Genomic DNA, 17,304 nt, shown 5'->3' on the forward strand with positions numbered 1-17,304 from the left:
AGAAAGAAGGGAAAATTTTTTCTCCCTATATCTACACAGACTTTTGTGAACATTAAATGTTACTACATTTGGTAATAGTGCTTGTGAAGGAAATTCCCTAAAGCCTACATATAATTAAAGCATTGATTTCTCACTTTCCAAGGTTAATTGTAAATACAGTTTAAAACAGTGTATTCTGGAAAACAAATACGTACACTTAAGAAATAGATAAGCATGGTTTAAGGAGAAATCCCCCAGCGTGTTTAGCCTCTTTGACCGCTAAATTTGAACATGGTACTTAAACCCTTTGTGAGCATTTGCTTACCTCTAAAATGGGAATAATAATTAACAACTACTATGTGACATGGCTGGGGTGATCAATAAAAGAGCCCTTAGGGTGGTGCTGGCACAAAGAGTCCTCTAAAATATTAGCTGTTGCTAAAGCAGCTAGTTGAAGTTCCGGGAAGTTGCCCTCAGGTCTGCCCACTTCAGAATCTCAGAATTCTGAGGCCTTGAACAAAGCAGTGAGCTGTAAAGACTACTAGCATTTAACACCAATTAGGATTCCTTGTCTGGCATTGTGAACAATACAAACCGCTTCTAACAGGCCTGCCCCTGTTGAAAAAACAATTCTCTTCCCTGAACTGTTTTGAGGACAACTTAGTGCCTATGACTCTTAAGTCTTCCCTGCCTTTGATGGCTAGTTCAAGCCACATATGCGTCATTTTCCAGGGATTTTTCTTGTGCCTCACTAGGATTAGAGGTATCTTTTAAATAGTCAGATGTGTTGGGTTCCAAGGCCATAAGCAAACTACTCACCTCCATTTGCCTCTCAAACTTGGTCTCTTTTTTCCTCCACACCCCCTTGGCCTCCCTCTGCCCACCAGGTAACTTCCTTGCTACCTCCAGCCTTTGCTACTTAGTCCTCCTTCCATTTGGAACTTCACTTTCTCAATCTTTTTTCCCCAAGCATCACTTACAAGTAAAGCCTTCTGGTGATGCTGGTATAATCACTACATCATGTCTGACTCTTGTGACCCCATGAACTGTATCCCACCACGATCCTCTGTCCACAGGATTTCCCAAACTAGAATACTGGAGTGGGTTGCCATTTCCTTCTCCAGGGTATCTTCCTGACCCAGGGATCAAACCCCCGTCTTCAGAATTAGAGTCAGATTTTTTCCCAAAATCTTCCTATGTCATTTAAAGTACCATCTCCTTCCTCTACACTATACAGTTTTTCCCAGCTTCAGTTTTGTTCATAGCACCATCTAACAAACTGTTTTACCTGTTTTGTCTGTGCCCCTTCCAACAAAATATAAGCTCCATGCACTTAGAAATACTGTTTTGTTCACCGTTGTTCACTGCTATAATTCCATAGTATCGAACAGTGCCTGGTACATGCCATGTGCTCAATTTTGTTTGTTAAATTAACATCATCGTATGAATTTATCTCCTCAAATCAGTGCCTTAGCTCCAATAACATCTGATTCTTTCCATATTTAAACACCAGAGCCCATATCTTTAAAAGAGATCGCATTCCAAATGACACCACTGATTTCTGGCTTTCAAAGTATCACCCTACAAACTACTTGCCGGCCATAAGGAGGAGAAATCAGATTTTACTAAGAAATGATGAATAATTATCCTAAACCAATGACTGACCTAGAACCTATAAAATCCCCTTAACAAGTGACCCTGATGTACAATAGTATTTATATACAATGATCTATAACCTGTTCCTTGACAAGAAAATTAGTTATTTTAGTCAAATCTAGGGAAAATCACTTCTACTTTGTAGGTCATACAGGGTACAGAAATCAAGGAAAATAACCCCATTCAGGAAACAAGCCAAACCAGGAGGACATTCTATAGGCCAGGTCTACATCAAATCAATGTCAAAAAACTAAGTGAGATTCAGGAAATCTGGAGAAAACGTGTATCAATGCATTAAGAGACCTGAGACAGAACAAAAGGGAAGATTGGATCTTCCTCTGAACGAACCAGATCTCTAAGACATTTAAGGTATAACAGGGATTTATTTGTTCATGTGCACCGGCACCGACTATTAGGTATTTAGTTAAGCAGTGAGTATACGGGTAACTTTTTAAAGCAAACAAAAACAATGCATACTTCCTTTGAGGTAAATAATCCTGATGTCTGTATAGTACTTTTTTAAATGTTTACTTAATCTTAAACCTAAGTGCCATTCATGTTGCTCATTTAAAAACATACTTCCTGTCGGCTTTTTAAATTTTTCAAACAGGAATCCAGACTATAGTGTCCTCTATACCTAATACATGGTAGCTCTCCCGGCGGGTCCATTGTAATTGTTCCCCCAATGCATGGGTACAAGTTTTAGTCAGCAGAGCCCAGCAGCAGCGCCACACGCCAGCCGAGCCCAGGAGCGCGCCCCCGCTGAGGGGGAAGACCCGCCCTACTCGTGAATTCGCCTTTGTTCCGAGTCGCGCTTCCCGCCGCGGCCGCGGGCTTTCTTTGTTCCTCTGCCTCGCCGCCATCTTGAGCACAGGGCACCGCCGGGGGAGAACCAGGCATCGCTACATCGCGGTGAGTGTAAGCCGACTTCTCTGTAATACTCAAGTACCGCGGATACTCGATTCCAAATTCGAAATATCCCAGAACTAAAGAAATCTTTCTGGGGCAGACAGTGTCTCATAAAACTTAAACGCGCCGAAGTTGTTTTTAAAGCTACAGTGAACTTCCACCTCTGTAAAACTTCCTGTGTGCGTTCATAGTCATGTCTGACTTTGCAATCCTATCCATGTATTATCTTGGCAAAAATACTGGGGTGGGTTGTCATGCCATCCTCCAGCGTTAAATTCCAAGAGGTGGGCTTTTTTTAGCGGAAACTGAGCATGTGAGATATTCCTTAGGAAACAAGAGAAACAGCAAAGTGCTAGCCAGCTCTTTCATCGAAACATGTGGGCGGCCCTGAAAAGGGCCTTTGGTGGAAATATTAAGAACGCCGAAAACCGGCAGCTTAACCGCCAAAGCCGTAGAGGGTGCGGCCCTGGCGTTTCAGCGCGTAGACCACATCCATGGCTGTGACAGTTTTGCGCTTGGCATGCTCGGTGTAGGTGACGGCGTCGCGGATCACATTTTCCAGGAACACCTTCAACACCCCGCGGGTCTCCTCATAGATGAGACCAGATATACGCTTAACTCCTCCACGCCGGGCCAGACGACGGATGGCGGGCTTGGTGATGCCCTGGATGTTATCGCGAAGAACCTTGCGGTGACGTTTAGCGCCACCTTTTCCAAGACCCTTCCCGCCCTTGCCGCGTCCAGACATGGTAAAGCTGCCAAGGGAACGTCCAAAACAGCATCGACAAAGCCGCGGCAATTCCCTTATATGAGCCGATTCCGGACCGAAGTGAGAACTGAAAGCGCTTTCGCGGGCACATTTATTTAGCCTGCCAGCCCGCCCCTCCCCTCGTGACCCAGTTCTGGGTGACGTCACGATAACTTAGTCCCCGCCCACCGAGCGGGCCCTTCGCTGAGGGTTCTCCGGTGAGTCCTCCATCCGTAAGCAGGAATTTTCGAATGCAATTTAAAACTGGGTCAGACTAAAGAAATTAACATTTTTAACTTATTTTCTTTTGCTGCTTAGGATGCTTTGGGACGGTTGCACTGGAGCCTTGGCCCACATGACCGGAACTGCTGTAACCTTCGTTGGAAATGAGGGCCCGGCTTTACCTCCACGTTTACGGGGCCTTCAGCACTGCTGCTCCGTCCCGGTAACAAAACCCCTTCAAATCGAAACACCCCTCCAGAGGAATTTAAAAGCTTCAAGACCTCGCCTTTTCTTTCACCAAGCCAAGGGAAATCTAACCAAAAGATTTTTTTCCCCGAAGGCAAATACATATGGTTGGTTAGCGATTCTCCGGTAGAAATCTCGCCAGCCGCGCGAACCAACGTTCCTTTCACGTCTTATTTTCGTTTTCTTCTCTGATTATTAAAACTTGTGATTCTGATTTAATTATCTAACCGTTCCTCCTTCTGCGCTCAGTAACTTAACTCCGTATTAATGTTTACTTTTCTACTCCTTGTTTTCTCTGATTCTGGTAGCGACATTAATCCAAACTGTTGGCATCTTGTAGCCAAAGTATTGAAATAAATACCCTTCCCCGCCCCTGCCCTTACAGTTTTCTAAAGTTAGAGGCGTGCTTCCTAGTAAAGTTAAGGGTATTATTAGTAAGACGTGTAAGTTGTAAAGCAGAGTGGCGCAGCGGAAGCGTGCTGGGCCCATAACCCAGAGGTCGATGGATCGAAACCATCCTCTGCTAGTTTTAACTTTTTCTGAACTGCTAGAAAATACCCTGAAAATAAGTGTGAAAACCGTTTCCGTGATTTCTTCTGTTTGCCAAAGTAACCGTGTTATTATTGTCTCCAGTTTTCATGACAGCGTTCATTGTCTTGTGATGCTGTGAAAGTGCTGAATTAAGAGAGGTGGAGTGGAAGCCCAGATCTTGTTATGCTTCCTTCTATTCATAATCCAGAAAGCACTGTTTGTAAGAAATTGAGACCATGTAGTTAAAATGACAAACTAAAAATCTCCTGGGCCATCCCTGCGCAGGTTCTTTGCAACTACTAGCGTTTTAATCTTTGAAGTAAATAAGTAACTGTTTGAGACAAGAGTGCAGAGTTTGGTGACCTTAATTGTACGCTGACCTCAGAAGACCACTTCGGCCGCTATTGTAAATGTCTCCACCCTCTACCTTCCTTTTCAACCTCTAAGAGAACTATTCTCTATGCTTATTTTTTAAATATATGTGTGTACTGTTTTATATATTTTTTTCCTCTCTCAGAAAGGATTCCTATTCAGATATTTATGTTACATACTGTGCTAGGAACTAAGAAAACTCATTAAGTAGCCTACAGCGTAGACATGCTTTTAAAACAATATGTAACTGTATAGTACACGTGTGTACAGTACAGATATTTCTTTAAAAGATTGTACACTAAGTGCAACGGGGGAAAGGGAAAATGTTTCCAGTAGCCCTATGACCACCCGGTAGTTGGTGATTCGCTGGAAGGATTCACATGAATCAAGATATATCCAAGGTTAAGATTTATTACAGCAAAGAAAAAAAGTGTAGACACAAAAAGGAAAAGATATACACAAGCAAATACTAGAGAAGCCTTCCTTGTCCTCCATCTTAAAGGATGACATGGACGCTTTTTCTTGCTTGAGTGGAAAAGTCATGAAAAGAAAGACACCAATCATGCTCAAAAATCATTTTGGCTGAATTTCCAGGCCAAAAATTTTCTCAAAGATAAGATAGAGTCTCCAACAAGGCTGTGCATATGCAACGTTTTGGCATCTTTTATGTGCCATATACTCCCTCTATGGAGTACCCAAGACCGAAATAATTGTCAGTTCTTATCTTTCACAAGGCGGTACTCCTTGGCCCCAAATAACCCCTGTAATCTCGAATTTCCATTTTTCTAAAGATAGGACGAGGGTGGCTCGGGGACCGTTGCCTTTTTGACATTAGGCAGGTTTCACAATTCAGGACGAGACAGAAAATTTACTGTGTCTCAGGAGGTCTGTGTCCTTGGAGACCACGTGGCCTAACGGATAAGGCGTCTGACTTCGGATCAGAAGATTGAGGGTTCGAATCCCTTCGTGGTTAGTTTTGACTTTTCACTCCAAAACTACAACCTCTTCTCTGTTAGTCCTGAGTTCTGGCTGCTGAAATCTGTCACTGGTTTCCATTCTTCTCTTGTCTTTTCCATCTGAACTTCTTTTTTTTTCCTTTGGTTTTATTGCCGTCAAAAGGATGAGAACAGGTTTTATTCAAACAGAAATTACAGAACAAAATATTAAGGTCATTAAAAGAGCTGGACTGTTTGCAAAGTGTATGCAAACGGGAAGGCAGAGAAGATAACCACAAAAAATATACAAAAACTTTTTTTCTGTACTTAAATAACTGAATATAATAATCAGTATGAAGAAAACTTAATTTCCAATGTCGAGTTCTTAGTGAAACATACGATGTTCCCAGATTCAAATCATATGGAGGCTTAGCTCTTTTCTACTAAACATATTCCTCTTTCTCTGTTTTTTGGAAACAATAGAAGAGATTAGCACATTTAAAATTATCTTTTGCGTGGGACTCTTTTCAGCCCCATGGACTGTAGCCCACCAGGTTCCTCTGTCCATGGGATTCTTCAGGCAAAAATACTATGGGTTGCCATCTTCCCAACCCAGGGAGGCAGCCTGTGTCTCCCTCTGTTACATTGCACCGGGGTAGCGGGGATTTCTTACCCACTGAGAAGCCCCAAATAATCCTTTAATGTGTATTAAAAGAAGTGACAAATACCTTAGGTATATTCTGCCTGGACAGTTTTTCCTCCCATGTCAATATCATGCACACACAGGTATACATACACACATATACAGTATCCTGTTATTTCATGATTATCTGTTGAATGTTTACAGTGTGCAAAGTTGAGAAAAGGATCTAAAAGGGTGGTACCCCTACAACCTTATTCTCAAACAAGGTACCATGGGGATGGAGAGGCAAGAGGGTTAAGACTGACTGCTCAGATATCCAATATCTGTGATTATTTGTTGGAGAAAATTCAAAGATATAAAAAAACATACACCAATTCCTCAAGACTCCACTTTGGCCTCCAATCTGAATCATTGTTTCCTCGGTTTTTATTTTCCAAATAAAATGGGTTATAGTTTGTGAGCCATCTTTGCACCACATGTATCACATAAGCCATGTCTTATAAAATTCAAAATCAGATTTTACTGCAAAATTTGTACTTCATAGGTCTCAATCCTCATGAGCCTTTGGAAGATCTGCTGACCTATGACAAGTATACTTTAGAGGGATTTTCCAAGTTTCAAAAATCATAATCCCAGTCACTATATTTGAACACGTTGGAAAGACCTTATCACTTTAACCTCTTTCTTGGTTCCCATGAACCTTAGTAAGGAAAAGTTGGTTATATGATTTTTTTTTTTTTTTTAGCAAGCAATTTGTCTGGTCTCTACCTCAGTTTTCTCATCCATAAAACAGAGACAGGTGATGAGAGGGAGGATTTTCCAAAAGATCATCTTTATGGTCCCTTCAAATTTTGTTATTCCACCCCATGTACTCAGCCCTTTGCTATAGTTTTCCTGTAAGGTAAAAGAAAAGAGGGGAACAGATGAGATTTTGTGGGATTATGTGCTAAAATTAAGATATAAGTGGCAGAACATGATCAAAGAAGGAAGGAAACAGAGCCTGGAACAGATCTTTGACTAAATTCATTCATACAAAATACAGAGGAAAATGATGATTTCATTTGAGAATTCACGGAAAAGGTACATTTGATGTGCCTCTTGCAAAAAGATTTTGCCACCAAGGAGTAGAGACTTTACAGACAGAAGTGACTGCATGAGCAAAAGCAGAGCATGTGAACAGTTTCTGCTCCTGAAAGCAGGGACCAGGGGTCAGGTAAAGCTAGAGTCTGAGGAAGAGATTGGGGGCCACCGCGGGGCTGGTAGGGAGTGATGAGGTGTAAGGAGAGACTGCCTTGGACATGGAAACGTGCTGCCTGGGATTTAAATGGCAAATATATATACAAAAACTGCCGAGACAAGGAACCATGGCTGGAGAGCGGTTGGGAGCAGTGAATGAAGAGAATGACCCGTGGTTCTCAACCCATCAGAGTCACCTGTGGTCCCTGCAACCACAGAGACGTCACCCTCGGCTTTACTGATTCAGCTGTGTGAAGGTGTGGCGGAAACGAGGACATTTTGAGAAAACTCCCTGGTAGTGTGTAATTTGCTTCACTGTTTGGAACGCAGGCAGGAAGGAGGCGGTCAGCGGGTTGGGCAGGGTGTTAACAGACAACGGAACTCAGAAGGCCCGGAATCGGTTTTTGACTCCGGTGGAGAAGCAGTAGAATCAGTGAGCACACCTGAGCCTGAGCAGAGGCAGCAGTTTCTTAACTCATCCACCCGACGGATTTCCTAATCTTTCTATAAAAGGGGTTAAAAACATGCGTTATTGATAGTGAAAGTTACACAGTTCGTTCCTAACGGAACACCGATCTATACCTTGTTCACAAGGCACTAAAACCTCACTCCCACACTACAGCGGGAGGCGACAGGACGACGAGGATGGGATTCGAACCCACGCGTGCAGAGCACAATGGATTAGCAGTCCATCGCCTTAACCACTCGGCCACCTCGTCTTCTGCGTAGTTCTCTCCCGATAAAATTATATTTCTTTACACAACAGTTCTATTTGTGAAATTACATTATTATTTTTTTAGCTAATGAAGAAAATGTCTTTTCTCCCTATAAATGGCCCTCTTGCTTTGATAAAGGAAGAAAAAATAAAAGACCACACTCCAAGCACTAAAGAAAAGAGTGTGAAGGATCCTCAAAAGGCTTAAAGCTAGGTCTATTTTATGATCCAACAGTCCCACTTTTATTTATCCAAAAGAAATGAAAACAGGATATCAAAAATATATCTGCACTCCTATGTTTATTACAACACTGATTACAATAGTCAAGATATGGGGAAAAAATTGTCAGGAAATGAATAAAGAAAATGCGATGTGCGTGTGTGTGTGTGTGTGTGTGTGTGTGTGTGTAATGGAATGTTATTCAGCCACAAGAAAGAAGGAAACTCTGCCATTCAAGACAACATGGACCTGGAGGGTGTTATGCTAAGTGAGCTAAGACATATAAAGAAAGACAAATACTGTATGATATCACTCATAATATCTAAGAATACGTTACCTTACGTGGTAAAAGAGATTTTGCAGATATGATTAAATTGAGGATTTCAAGATGGAAGAGTATCCTGGATTATCCAAGTGGACCCAAAGGAGGATCACATTCAATAGTAGGAAATGTGAATGTAGAACCAAGAAGCAGTGCATGGAATAGGCCATTAAAATCGAAAAGAGCAAGGAAGTATTCTTGAAGTCTCTTGAAATATTCTTCACTGAAGTCTCCAGAAGAAACATAGCCGTTCAGAAACCTTGATTTTACAGTTCTGAACTCCAGAACTGTAAGAAAGTAAATTTGTGTTGTTTTAAGTACTAAATTTGTGGTCAATTACCACAGCAACAATAGGAAATTAATGCAGAGGTTCTAAAGCACTTCCATGACAGGCTTAATAAGCAGGAAGAACTTTGCAGAACTTTTTCTAGAATGCCAGAGGCACACATTTGTGGGGACTCTTATTTTGCTGTCATTGAGAGTACTGGAGGATACATGCTCAAACTGTGGTGAGAAAGTCAACAGAAGGAATTTAGAGTCCCGCTGACAGCTGATATTGTTGTATTCAGAGACCAGAGAGTTAACCACTTCACCATGGGACATTGATATAAGTAACCTTCACAGGAAGATTTGTATCCTGGTCAGCTGATCTTTCAAAGGCTTCAGCATAGATTCAGTGGGAACATTAAGAGACAGTAGAGACTACGCTGTCCTGTAAAGAGACAGTGGAAACTCTCAGATGACCGATAGCTTAGAATCTTATTGTATATTTTGGATATTTTCTGGTCTGTGTGCACAGTTTTGCAGCCTACAGAGCATTTGCCTGAGCTCCGAAGGAGAAAAGGGTTACAGGTGGGGCCTGTCTTCTGAGACTCCTATAAAGGCCTCTGATATATGAACTTGTGATCACTCAAGTACATAGTTCACTTACAGATCTGACCCACTTCATAAAAGTCCCAGAAGAAAGTAAGGGAGGATGCTTCTCCGGAGAAGGATGCCTAAGTGGGAAGGTTATGCCCGGAAACCGATGTGTACATTATCAATTTGAGGCAAACCAAGAGAAAATTGGCCGGCCACCAAAAATAAAGAAGGTCCCACCGAGACTTGAACTCGGATCGCTGGATTCAAAGTCCAGAGTGCTAACCATTACACCATGGGGCCACTATAATCTAGTACCTGCTGAAAGATTTCTGAATATTCATTGAAGAGCCTGTGGTTCTATTCAAGATTTTGTGAACTATAATTTTTATTATATATATATATATGTATATATATATATAAAGAATCAGTTGTATCCCAGTCAGCAAAGGATCCGAGAGAAATGCAACGACCAAGGCTCACAGGCACTACGAATTTCTCAGGACCCAGTTCATATTAAAAACTGATGGAACTTGGACCCAGAACTGAGGTCAGGGGTATAAAACGCGAATAGTCACTAAGCAGACGGCAATCTAAATTATTTGAATCTGAGGAGATTCTGTGGTCCAGAGAAGGAAATGGAGAAGAAAACAACAGATGGGAAATCTCAGATGAATGGATAAAGAAAGTTGTTCGGTAGGACATTGCCTCCTAGCTGAGGGGCTGGGGTGTCTAGCCGCGCAAGTGCTTAGGTGTCTGGCCTCCTCGAGGTACCACAGTGATTGAAGACACGGGGAGGGAAGGCACCAAAAGTTAGGTCCCACCGAGATTTGAACTCGGATCGCTGGATTCAAAGTCCAGAGTGCTAACCATTACACCATGGGGCCATTACATACTCTTCGCCGCAAGCAGTTAGGAACGTGGCTGCAGTGTGTCACATGCACTTTATTCTGATGATTTCTGTCTTGTATGAATGAAGGCCTCATTATCAGTGCTCCGCAATGTGAAAAGCGTAGAGCTCACTTTGCTTCCAGTTAATTCTCAGAGTCCACGTAGAGTTTGAGTACCTGCCTTCCTGGCAAAATCAAAACTACACTTACTGAATTTCTGACCTGGGCCATGAATGTCTATATATGGTGTCTACACTTAAAAATTCCATAGGACACGTGTGAATATAGAAAAAGAAGAAAAACGTTCAAGATAAATTAGGAAATTATTGGTAGTTTTGAGATTAAGGAAAAATTTTGGAGTATTTTTACAAACTTCTTTTTGCTTATCAGCATTTCCAAATGGATCGATTGTAGGCTTTATACAAGTTGAAATTTTGTTATATTCATTCTTATTTCTGTAGCATATACCGTGTGCATATGTCTTAGAGTTTTAGCAAGCGAAACAGTTTCGTTTTTTTTTTTTAATAAAATTTAGCCAAAATCTGAAAACAGTTTTGAATATTCTTCAATTGGTACTTCCTCCCTACAATCTGGCCTCCTAAATGGAATAATAAGAGGGCTCCAGAAAGGAATGTTGGAAATTTCTGTTTGAAATACTGGTTCTGAAACGTCAAAATATTCACGAGTAGAATAGTGATGCCTTGATATACCCAAATTCTTGGAAGTTCATTAAGGGGAAAACGAGGCAAGCGAGGATCGAAAGTCAGACCTGAACTGAATTTAAGTTCGGGAGATAATAATTGAAAATGAATTAATGCCTAAGATTAAAAAAATAATAATAACATCTTTATAATGGTCTCAGAAATCCCTAGCGTTTACCAAAGTAAATTTCAAAGATTTTCTCTACAGACAGTGATACTAGGGGACTAAACTTTCCTCCATCCAATTTTATGGAGAAGGATAATAATAATCAGGGAAACAGTATATTTCATGTTAAGTTTCCACAGTTGGTACTTGGACCTGGAGAGGAGGGGGGGGAAGAAAAAAGAGAGAGACGCTACGTAGCCGGCAGGATTCGAACCTGCGCGGGGAGACCCCAATGGATTTCAAGTCCATCGCCTTAACCACTCGGCCACGACTACATAACTGATTAGATTGTCTAGATATATTCCCATGAGGAATATCTTGCCTGTTACAAATGTCCTTTCATTTTAACAGCTGTTCTGGAATGCCTGTCATCATGATAAAAATATCAACAATTTGAAGATTGAAATGTTGGTTACAGACCTTATCACAAAATGTAACCTTTGTCTGACGTACAAGATACCAGAGATTTTACGAAGGTCACATTCCAACCCCTACGAGGTGCAGTGGTCCCCAAATCTGAGAGATTAAATTCCAACAAATTTACCAGACATAAAGAATAAGCTTTACCTCCGTTAAAAATGGGAAAGAGGTATTTCTAACAAGCAACTTTAGCGACTCTTACACATCCAGAGTTAGTGCACAAGCTAGATGTGATAGTCTGTTGTAAAAGCATTCAGTCCCTTCTAAGATCAGGTTTCAGTCAAAAAAAGAGACACCGCAAATAGCAGAGGATGGTTTCGATCCATCGACCTCTGGGTTATGGGCCCAGCACGCTTCCGCTGCGCCACTCTGCTAACATGAGTGCTCTGTTTTTTAATTCATTTTCAAGGGGATAAATTTTGGCACTTTCTTAGATCTAAGATATTATGAATGTCTTTCTAAAGATGCTTCGAAGAGTAGGAATACTGCATATTTGTCTGTTCGTGGCCACATTCCACCTCCAAATACCACCTACTCAGAAATCACCTTAAAGACTGCTATCAATTGAGGTTTGCTTGGTTGTTGGAAAACCAAATGCATGCCAATAGGTATAATTTATAAATTGAAATTGTAAATTTACAAAGGTGAAATTGTAAATTACCAGTAAATTACCAGAAGTGCACTTACCTTAAAAATACTTTTTGTTTGTGGCTTTTCGGGAAAAGTAAACCTCTTGCATTGGCCGGGAATCGAACCCGGGCCTCCCGCGTGGCAGGCGAGAATTCTACCACTGAACCACCAATGCCTCGACGAGTTCAACGCTCTTTATTTGTATTCATATATTTATCTTATTCCTAAATTCTGGGGAAAATAATGAGGATGTGTATTTTCTTTCCCCAGAATGTTCCTAAATCCCATCAAATAACAGATTACATCTAAATATTCTGGGAAAACCTGTGAACTAGAAGGAAACTGACACTGCTGATATGTGACTTGGAGTCTTTTGAAAATGAAAAATACCTATAAACCCCCGACATATAAAAATGTCTTTCTCCATCCCTTCCTCAATTTATATCTTTAATGAAAACACTTTCTGAAAGTTTCTCATTAAGGCTGAAAGCCAGTTCATTTATGTACTAGGCCAACGTGCTCAATTCAAGTTTGAAGCACCAAGTTGCTTCATTTTGGAAAAAAGACCTTCTATTGTCATTCTGTTTATGGAGACCCAAGTTTGGCAGGGAGGATATTGTCAACGGAAGCAGGATAAAAATGAAAATAATAAAGGAAAAAATAATTCTCCCACTTCCTTCTCCTTACTTGCTCCTGGAGACAGCTTGCCGAGGTCACTGTGGAGCTTCGGAAGCAAAAGACAAATGGGGCCTAGAAACAAATCCTGTGTTTCGGGACTTTTCAGCTGGTTTGGAGGAAAAAAAACAACACAGAGAAAACCACTGACAATCAATGAAAATAATCTCTACTGAAATGACTCTTGAGTGTGCGCTTTAGGGAAGTAGCAGAATCTGACAGCCTAGATTATTAAAGCATGTGAAAGCCCAGGAATTTTTTTCACTCTAGAAATCTCTTCACTTCTTCTTCAGAATAGAGAAATTGCAATATTTAATAGGTGGCTATGATTAGCATGCTTTGAAGGGGAAGAATGGCAAAAAGCCTTTTAGTAAATTAATAGGTTATTAATGTTGATCTTAAAGGAAGAATCCAGGCCATAAATTAGGTTCTTCCAAATCCTAGCAACAGAATAATATATAACTGGACAGTATGAAAGATATAAATAAATTCAGCCAAGTTTCCTAATTTGTTTATTCATATGTAAATAGAGCCTAGCAGAGTTGAATGTAAGTCATTCAACTTACATTCCTCTAGGGGTTGTAAAAATAAAATAAAATGATGCCTATTGAACCCTTTAAAAATAGTATAAAGCTATCAGATAAATATTAGCCACTGATTTTTATTTCATGGAACTTTTTAATGAACCACTGGGAGTCAGAATTTGTATCTTCTATTATAAACAGGAATCTTTGGTGTAATGCACATAGTTGGTGCTCATATTAGTTGTACTGAATTGATTACATACTGTAGGTTATTTTACAACAACTATCTAAAAGTATGTATGTTCTTTGTTATAAAAGTAGTCTTTACAATGTGCACTCTTTCCTCAGATTTCATTTGGTTTAGATGCTAAATCATATCCAACTCTTGGGACCCCACTAACTGTATGGGGTATACTCTGTCCGTGGGATTCTCCAGGCAGGAATACTGGAGTGGGTTGCCTGTTTCCTTCTCCAGAGAATCTTCCCGACTCAGGGATCAAACCCAGGTCTCCTGCATTGGAGGCAGGTTCTTTACCAACTTAGCTACAAGGGAACCCCTTGCTAACTCCTCAGAACGTCATCAATAACATCACTGAAAAACAAAGCTGAGTTTATTGGACAAGAGAGAACATTATGTCAGGAATCTCTATAGTGACTCAGAGTGAGAAAGTAAAATTGAGCTATTTAGCGAGATTTTCAAAATCCGGATTTTTGGTGAGTAAGGATTCGATAAGGATCGTAATATATATTAGTATTGGTAAACACAGGAGATGATTTTGAGATAAAACGTACTCATCGTCTACTGCTGTGTAACAAATTACCCTAAAACTTAGTGGCTTAAAATAACAAACATTTACTATCTCATATTTTCTGTGGATCTGGAATGCAGGAGTGGCTTACCCACATTGGAGTCTCTTCAGTTTAGTTCAGTTCAGTCTCTCAGTCGTGTCCAACTCTCTGCGACCCCATGAATCGCAGCCTGCCAGGCCTACCTATCCATCACCAACTCCCGGAGTTCACCCAAACTCATGTCCATCGAGTCGGTGATGTCATCCAGCCATCTCATCTTCTGTCGTCCCCTTCTCCTCCTGCCCCCAATCTCTCCCAGCATCTGAGTCTTTTCCAATGAGTCAACTCTCTGCATGAGGTGGCCATAGTATTGGAGTTTCAGCTTTAGCATCATTCCTTCCAAAGAACACTCAGGGCTGATCTCCTTTAGAATGGACTGGTTGGATCTCCTTGCAGTCCAAGGGACTCTCAAGAGTCTTCTGCAACACCACAGTTCAAAAGCATCAATTCTTCGGCGCTCTGCCTTCTTCACAGTCCAACTCTCACATCCATACAAGACCACTGGAAAAACCATAGCCTTGAGAGTCGGACACGACTGAGCGACTGAACTGAACTGACTGAACTGAGGTTGGTCATAACTTTCCTTCCAAGGAGTAAGCGTCTTTTAATTTCATGGCTGCAATCACCATCTGCAGTGATTTTGGAACCCCAAAAGATAAAGTCTGACACTGTTTCCACTGTTTCCCCATCTATTTCCCATGAAGTAATAGGATCAGATGCCATGATCTTAGTTTTCTGAATGTTGAGCTTTAAGCCAACTTTTTCACTCTCCTCTTTCACTTTCATCAAGAGGCTTTTTAGTCTCTTGCTGCTGCTGGTAAGTCACTTCAGTCATCTTACAAGGTAGCAAACAGGATGTCGACAAGAGTTACAGACATCTACTTACTTGGGGCTGGAGTATAGACCTCTTCCCCTCTTCCTCTCCCTCCTCTTCCTCTGCCATCTTCTTTCCCCTAACCCCCTTCCTTCTCCTCCACCTCCTTCATCATTTCCATGTATTTACTTACTCTTCGTATTCCTGAAAAACAAAATAAAAATCATAAGCTTGATGCTTTAAGTTGATCTACATTTTCTTTACTTCTATTTGCCAGATGATCTTCAATAACTTCTGGAAAGAGGTTCCTCTTCAAGAGATTATTACCTGAGTCAAACACAGACTGGCCAGCAACTTTGTGAAAGAAAGCTCCCTTTCCCCAAAAGTTGACCCCGACGTGATTTGAACACGCAACCTTCTGATCTGGAGTCAGACGCGCTACCGTTGCGCCACGAGGTCACAAGTGAATGGTGGACTCTATTCTAAATTAGGATTTAAATAATGCCTTCTCCTCGCCCCCAAGTCCTAAAGATTTATCTTTTTATTGGTAAACTTGATTATTTTTCTCCCCACTATTCATAGTTTCACTTATGCTTGGTAGAGAAAGATAAGAAAGATTAAATATTAACTCAAAAGCCCCAGTGCTCCGCATAGGGGAAACTCATTGGTTTCTCACTTTCTATCTTTCCACCTCTCGAAACTTTCCTGTCTTGAGAATAACTGTGTACGTACTCAGCTTAGATCCACAATGAAACAGGATTAAGAACTGCCACTATTTTCGAACAACCATTTTTACTATAAATTCACTAGACCTCAGTTCAGTTCAGTGCATTCGCTCAGTCATGTCCGACTCTTTGCGACCCCATGGACTGCAGCACGCCAGGCCTCCCCGTCCATCACCAACTCCCAGAGTTTACTCAAACTCATGTCCATTAAGTCGGTGATGCCCTCCAACATTCTCATCCTCTGTCGTCCCCTTCTCCTCCTGCCTTCAATCTTTCCTAGCATCAGGGTCTTTCTTCTCAAAAAGATTCCCAGCCTTCCCTGCCCTGCGGTGTCCAGTCCTTGACCCTGCACCCGCCACCCCGTCCCACACACCTCTCCTACCTCAGCGGTCACCTGGTCCCATTATTCAACCTGGTAAAAAGAGGCTTTATCCTCAAAAGTGTAGCATAGATGGCTTGTCCTCCTGACACCCTCATTTCTCACTGGAATTCCAAGAGCCTTCTGCTCTCTGTACTGTACACTTGCCATTCAGTTCACAACGAAAAGCAAATCGCTAATATCTACTGAGTTCTTAGCATTTTCTACCAGTTCTGTGTAGAGCCTCTTCTAGCCAGTGATTCTTAAAAAGTGTTCGCGACCTAAGACCGCTTGCATCAGCTGTGAACCTGTTATCGAAACAAGTCCTTGGCCACACCCCAGGCCTACAAAATCGGGTCTGGAGGCGGACCCCAGCAGCCTTTGTTTTAACAAAACCTCCCCGATCGTGATGAAGGGAAAAGCTTGAGAATCACTGCCTGAGCCTAGCAACTCTATACTTTACTCACTCAAAATAATAATAATTTTCCGTTTTCTTACAGGATGGTGGAGAGGCAGGGTGATATTAGTTTGTTGCCATAGCAAAGTACCACTAATTGGATGGCTTAAGCAACGATTTATCTTCTCACAGTTCTGGAGGCTAGAAATTCAAGAACAACCCTGTCAATGGGTTTATAGAGGGCGGTTCTTCTCCTTGGGTCTTCACGTGGTCTTTCCTCTGTGTGTTTGTGTCCTGATCTTTTTAAAATAAGGACACCAGTCATTGTATCAGGGCTTACCCATATGACCTTTTTTACTTTAGTTACTTTTTTAAAAGCCCTGTCTCCAACCAAAGTCATATCTGAGGTATTGAGGTGTTAGAGCTTCGGCATATGAGGCGCGGTGGGAGTAGGGGAAGCAGACAGGAGGACACAATTCAGCTCCTAATAGCCAGTTTCCAGGTGAAGCTACTGCTGACAATTCCCGTGCCTGGCAAGGGGCAGGACGATGGAGGTTCTGTGG

The 17,304-nt window shown here is 41.5% G+C and overlaps 1 protein-coding gene, 1 long non-coding RNA gene and 9 other non-coding genes across 11 annotated transcripts; 3 read left to right on the plus strand and 8 right to left on the minus strand.

Annotated features, from left to right (window-relative positions):
• Positions 1 to 2,071: 2,071 nt before the first annotated feature.
• Positions 2,072 to 3,501, minus strand: LOC120870456 (histone H4). Its single transcript, XM_040250118.1, has one exon. It carries the CDS (start codon positions 3,290 to 3,292, stop codon positions 2,981 to 2,983), a length of 312 nt encoding a protein of 103 aa, XP_040106052.1. The 5' UTR covers positions 3,293 to 3,501; the 3' UTR covers positions 2,072 to 2,980.
• LOC120870476 lies at positions 2,470 to 6,327 on the plus strand. The gene is made up of 2 exons (XR_005722779.1): positions 2,470 to 2,547; positions 3,611 to 6,327. It is a non-coding gene; the product is annotated as an uncharacterized LOC120870476 (long non-coding RNA).
• Positions 4,215 to 4,286, plus strand: TRNAM-CAU. The gene has a single exon. It is a non-coding gene; the product is annotated as a tRNA-Met (tRNA).
• On the plus strand, positions 5,564 to 5,636 carry TRNAR-UCG. Its single transcript has one exon. It is a non-coding gene; the product is annotated as a tRNA-Arg (tRNA).
• A 1,787-nt stretch (positions 6,328 to 8,114) lies between the features above and the next one.
• TRNAS-GCU lies at positions 8,115 to 8,196 on the minus strand. The gene has a single exon. It is a non-coding gene; the product is annotated as a tRNA-Ser (tRNA).
• Positions 8,197 to 9,823: 1,627 nt separating this feature from the next.
• TRNAQ-UUG lies at positions 9,824 to 9,895 on the minus strand. The gene has a single exon. It is a non-coding gene; the product is annotated as a tRNA-Gln (tRNA).
• Positions 9,896 to 10,407: 512 nt separating this feature from the next.
• On the minus strand, positions 10,408 to 10,479 carry TRNAQ-UUG. The gene has a single exon. It is a non-coding gene; the product is annotated as a tRNA-Gln (tRNA).
• A 1,063-nt stretch (positions 10,480 to 11,542) lies between these two features.
• TRNAS-UGA lies at positions 11,543 to 11,624 on the minus strand. Its single transcript has one exon. It is a non-coding gene; the product is annotated as a tRNA-Ser (tRNA).
• Positions 11,625 to 12,071: 447 nt separating this feature from the next.
• On the minus strand, positions 12,072 to 12,143 carry TRNAM-CAU. Its single transcript has one exon. It is a non-coding gene; the product is annotated as a tRNA-Met (tRNA).
• A 360-nt stretch (positions 12,144 to 12,503) lies between these two features.
• TRNAG-GCC lies at positions 12,504 to 12,574 on the minus strand. Its single transcript has one exon. It is a non-coding gene; the product is annotated as a tRNA-Gly (tRNA).
• A 3,074-nt stretch (positions 12,575 to 15,648) lies between these two features.
• Positions 15,649 to 15,720, minus strand: TRNAW-CCA. Its single transcript has one exon. It is a non-coding gene; the product is annotated as a tRNA-Trp (tRNA).
• Between the last annotated feature and the right edge of the window lie 1,584 nt (positions 15,721 to 17,304).

This window comes from Oryx dammah, unplaced genomic scaffold, assembly GCF_014754425.2.
Source record: "Oryx dammah isolate SB20612 unplaced genomic scaffold, SCBI_Odam_1.1 HiC_scaffold_11, whole genome shotgun sequence".
Taxonomy (NCBI): Eukaryota; Metazoa; Chordata; class Mammalia; order Artiodactyla; family Bovidae; genus Oryx; species Oryx dammah.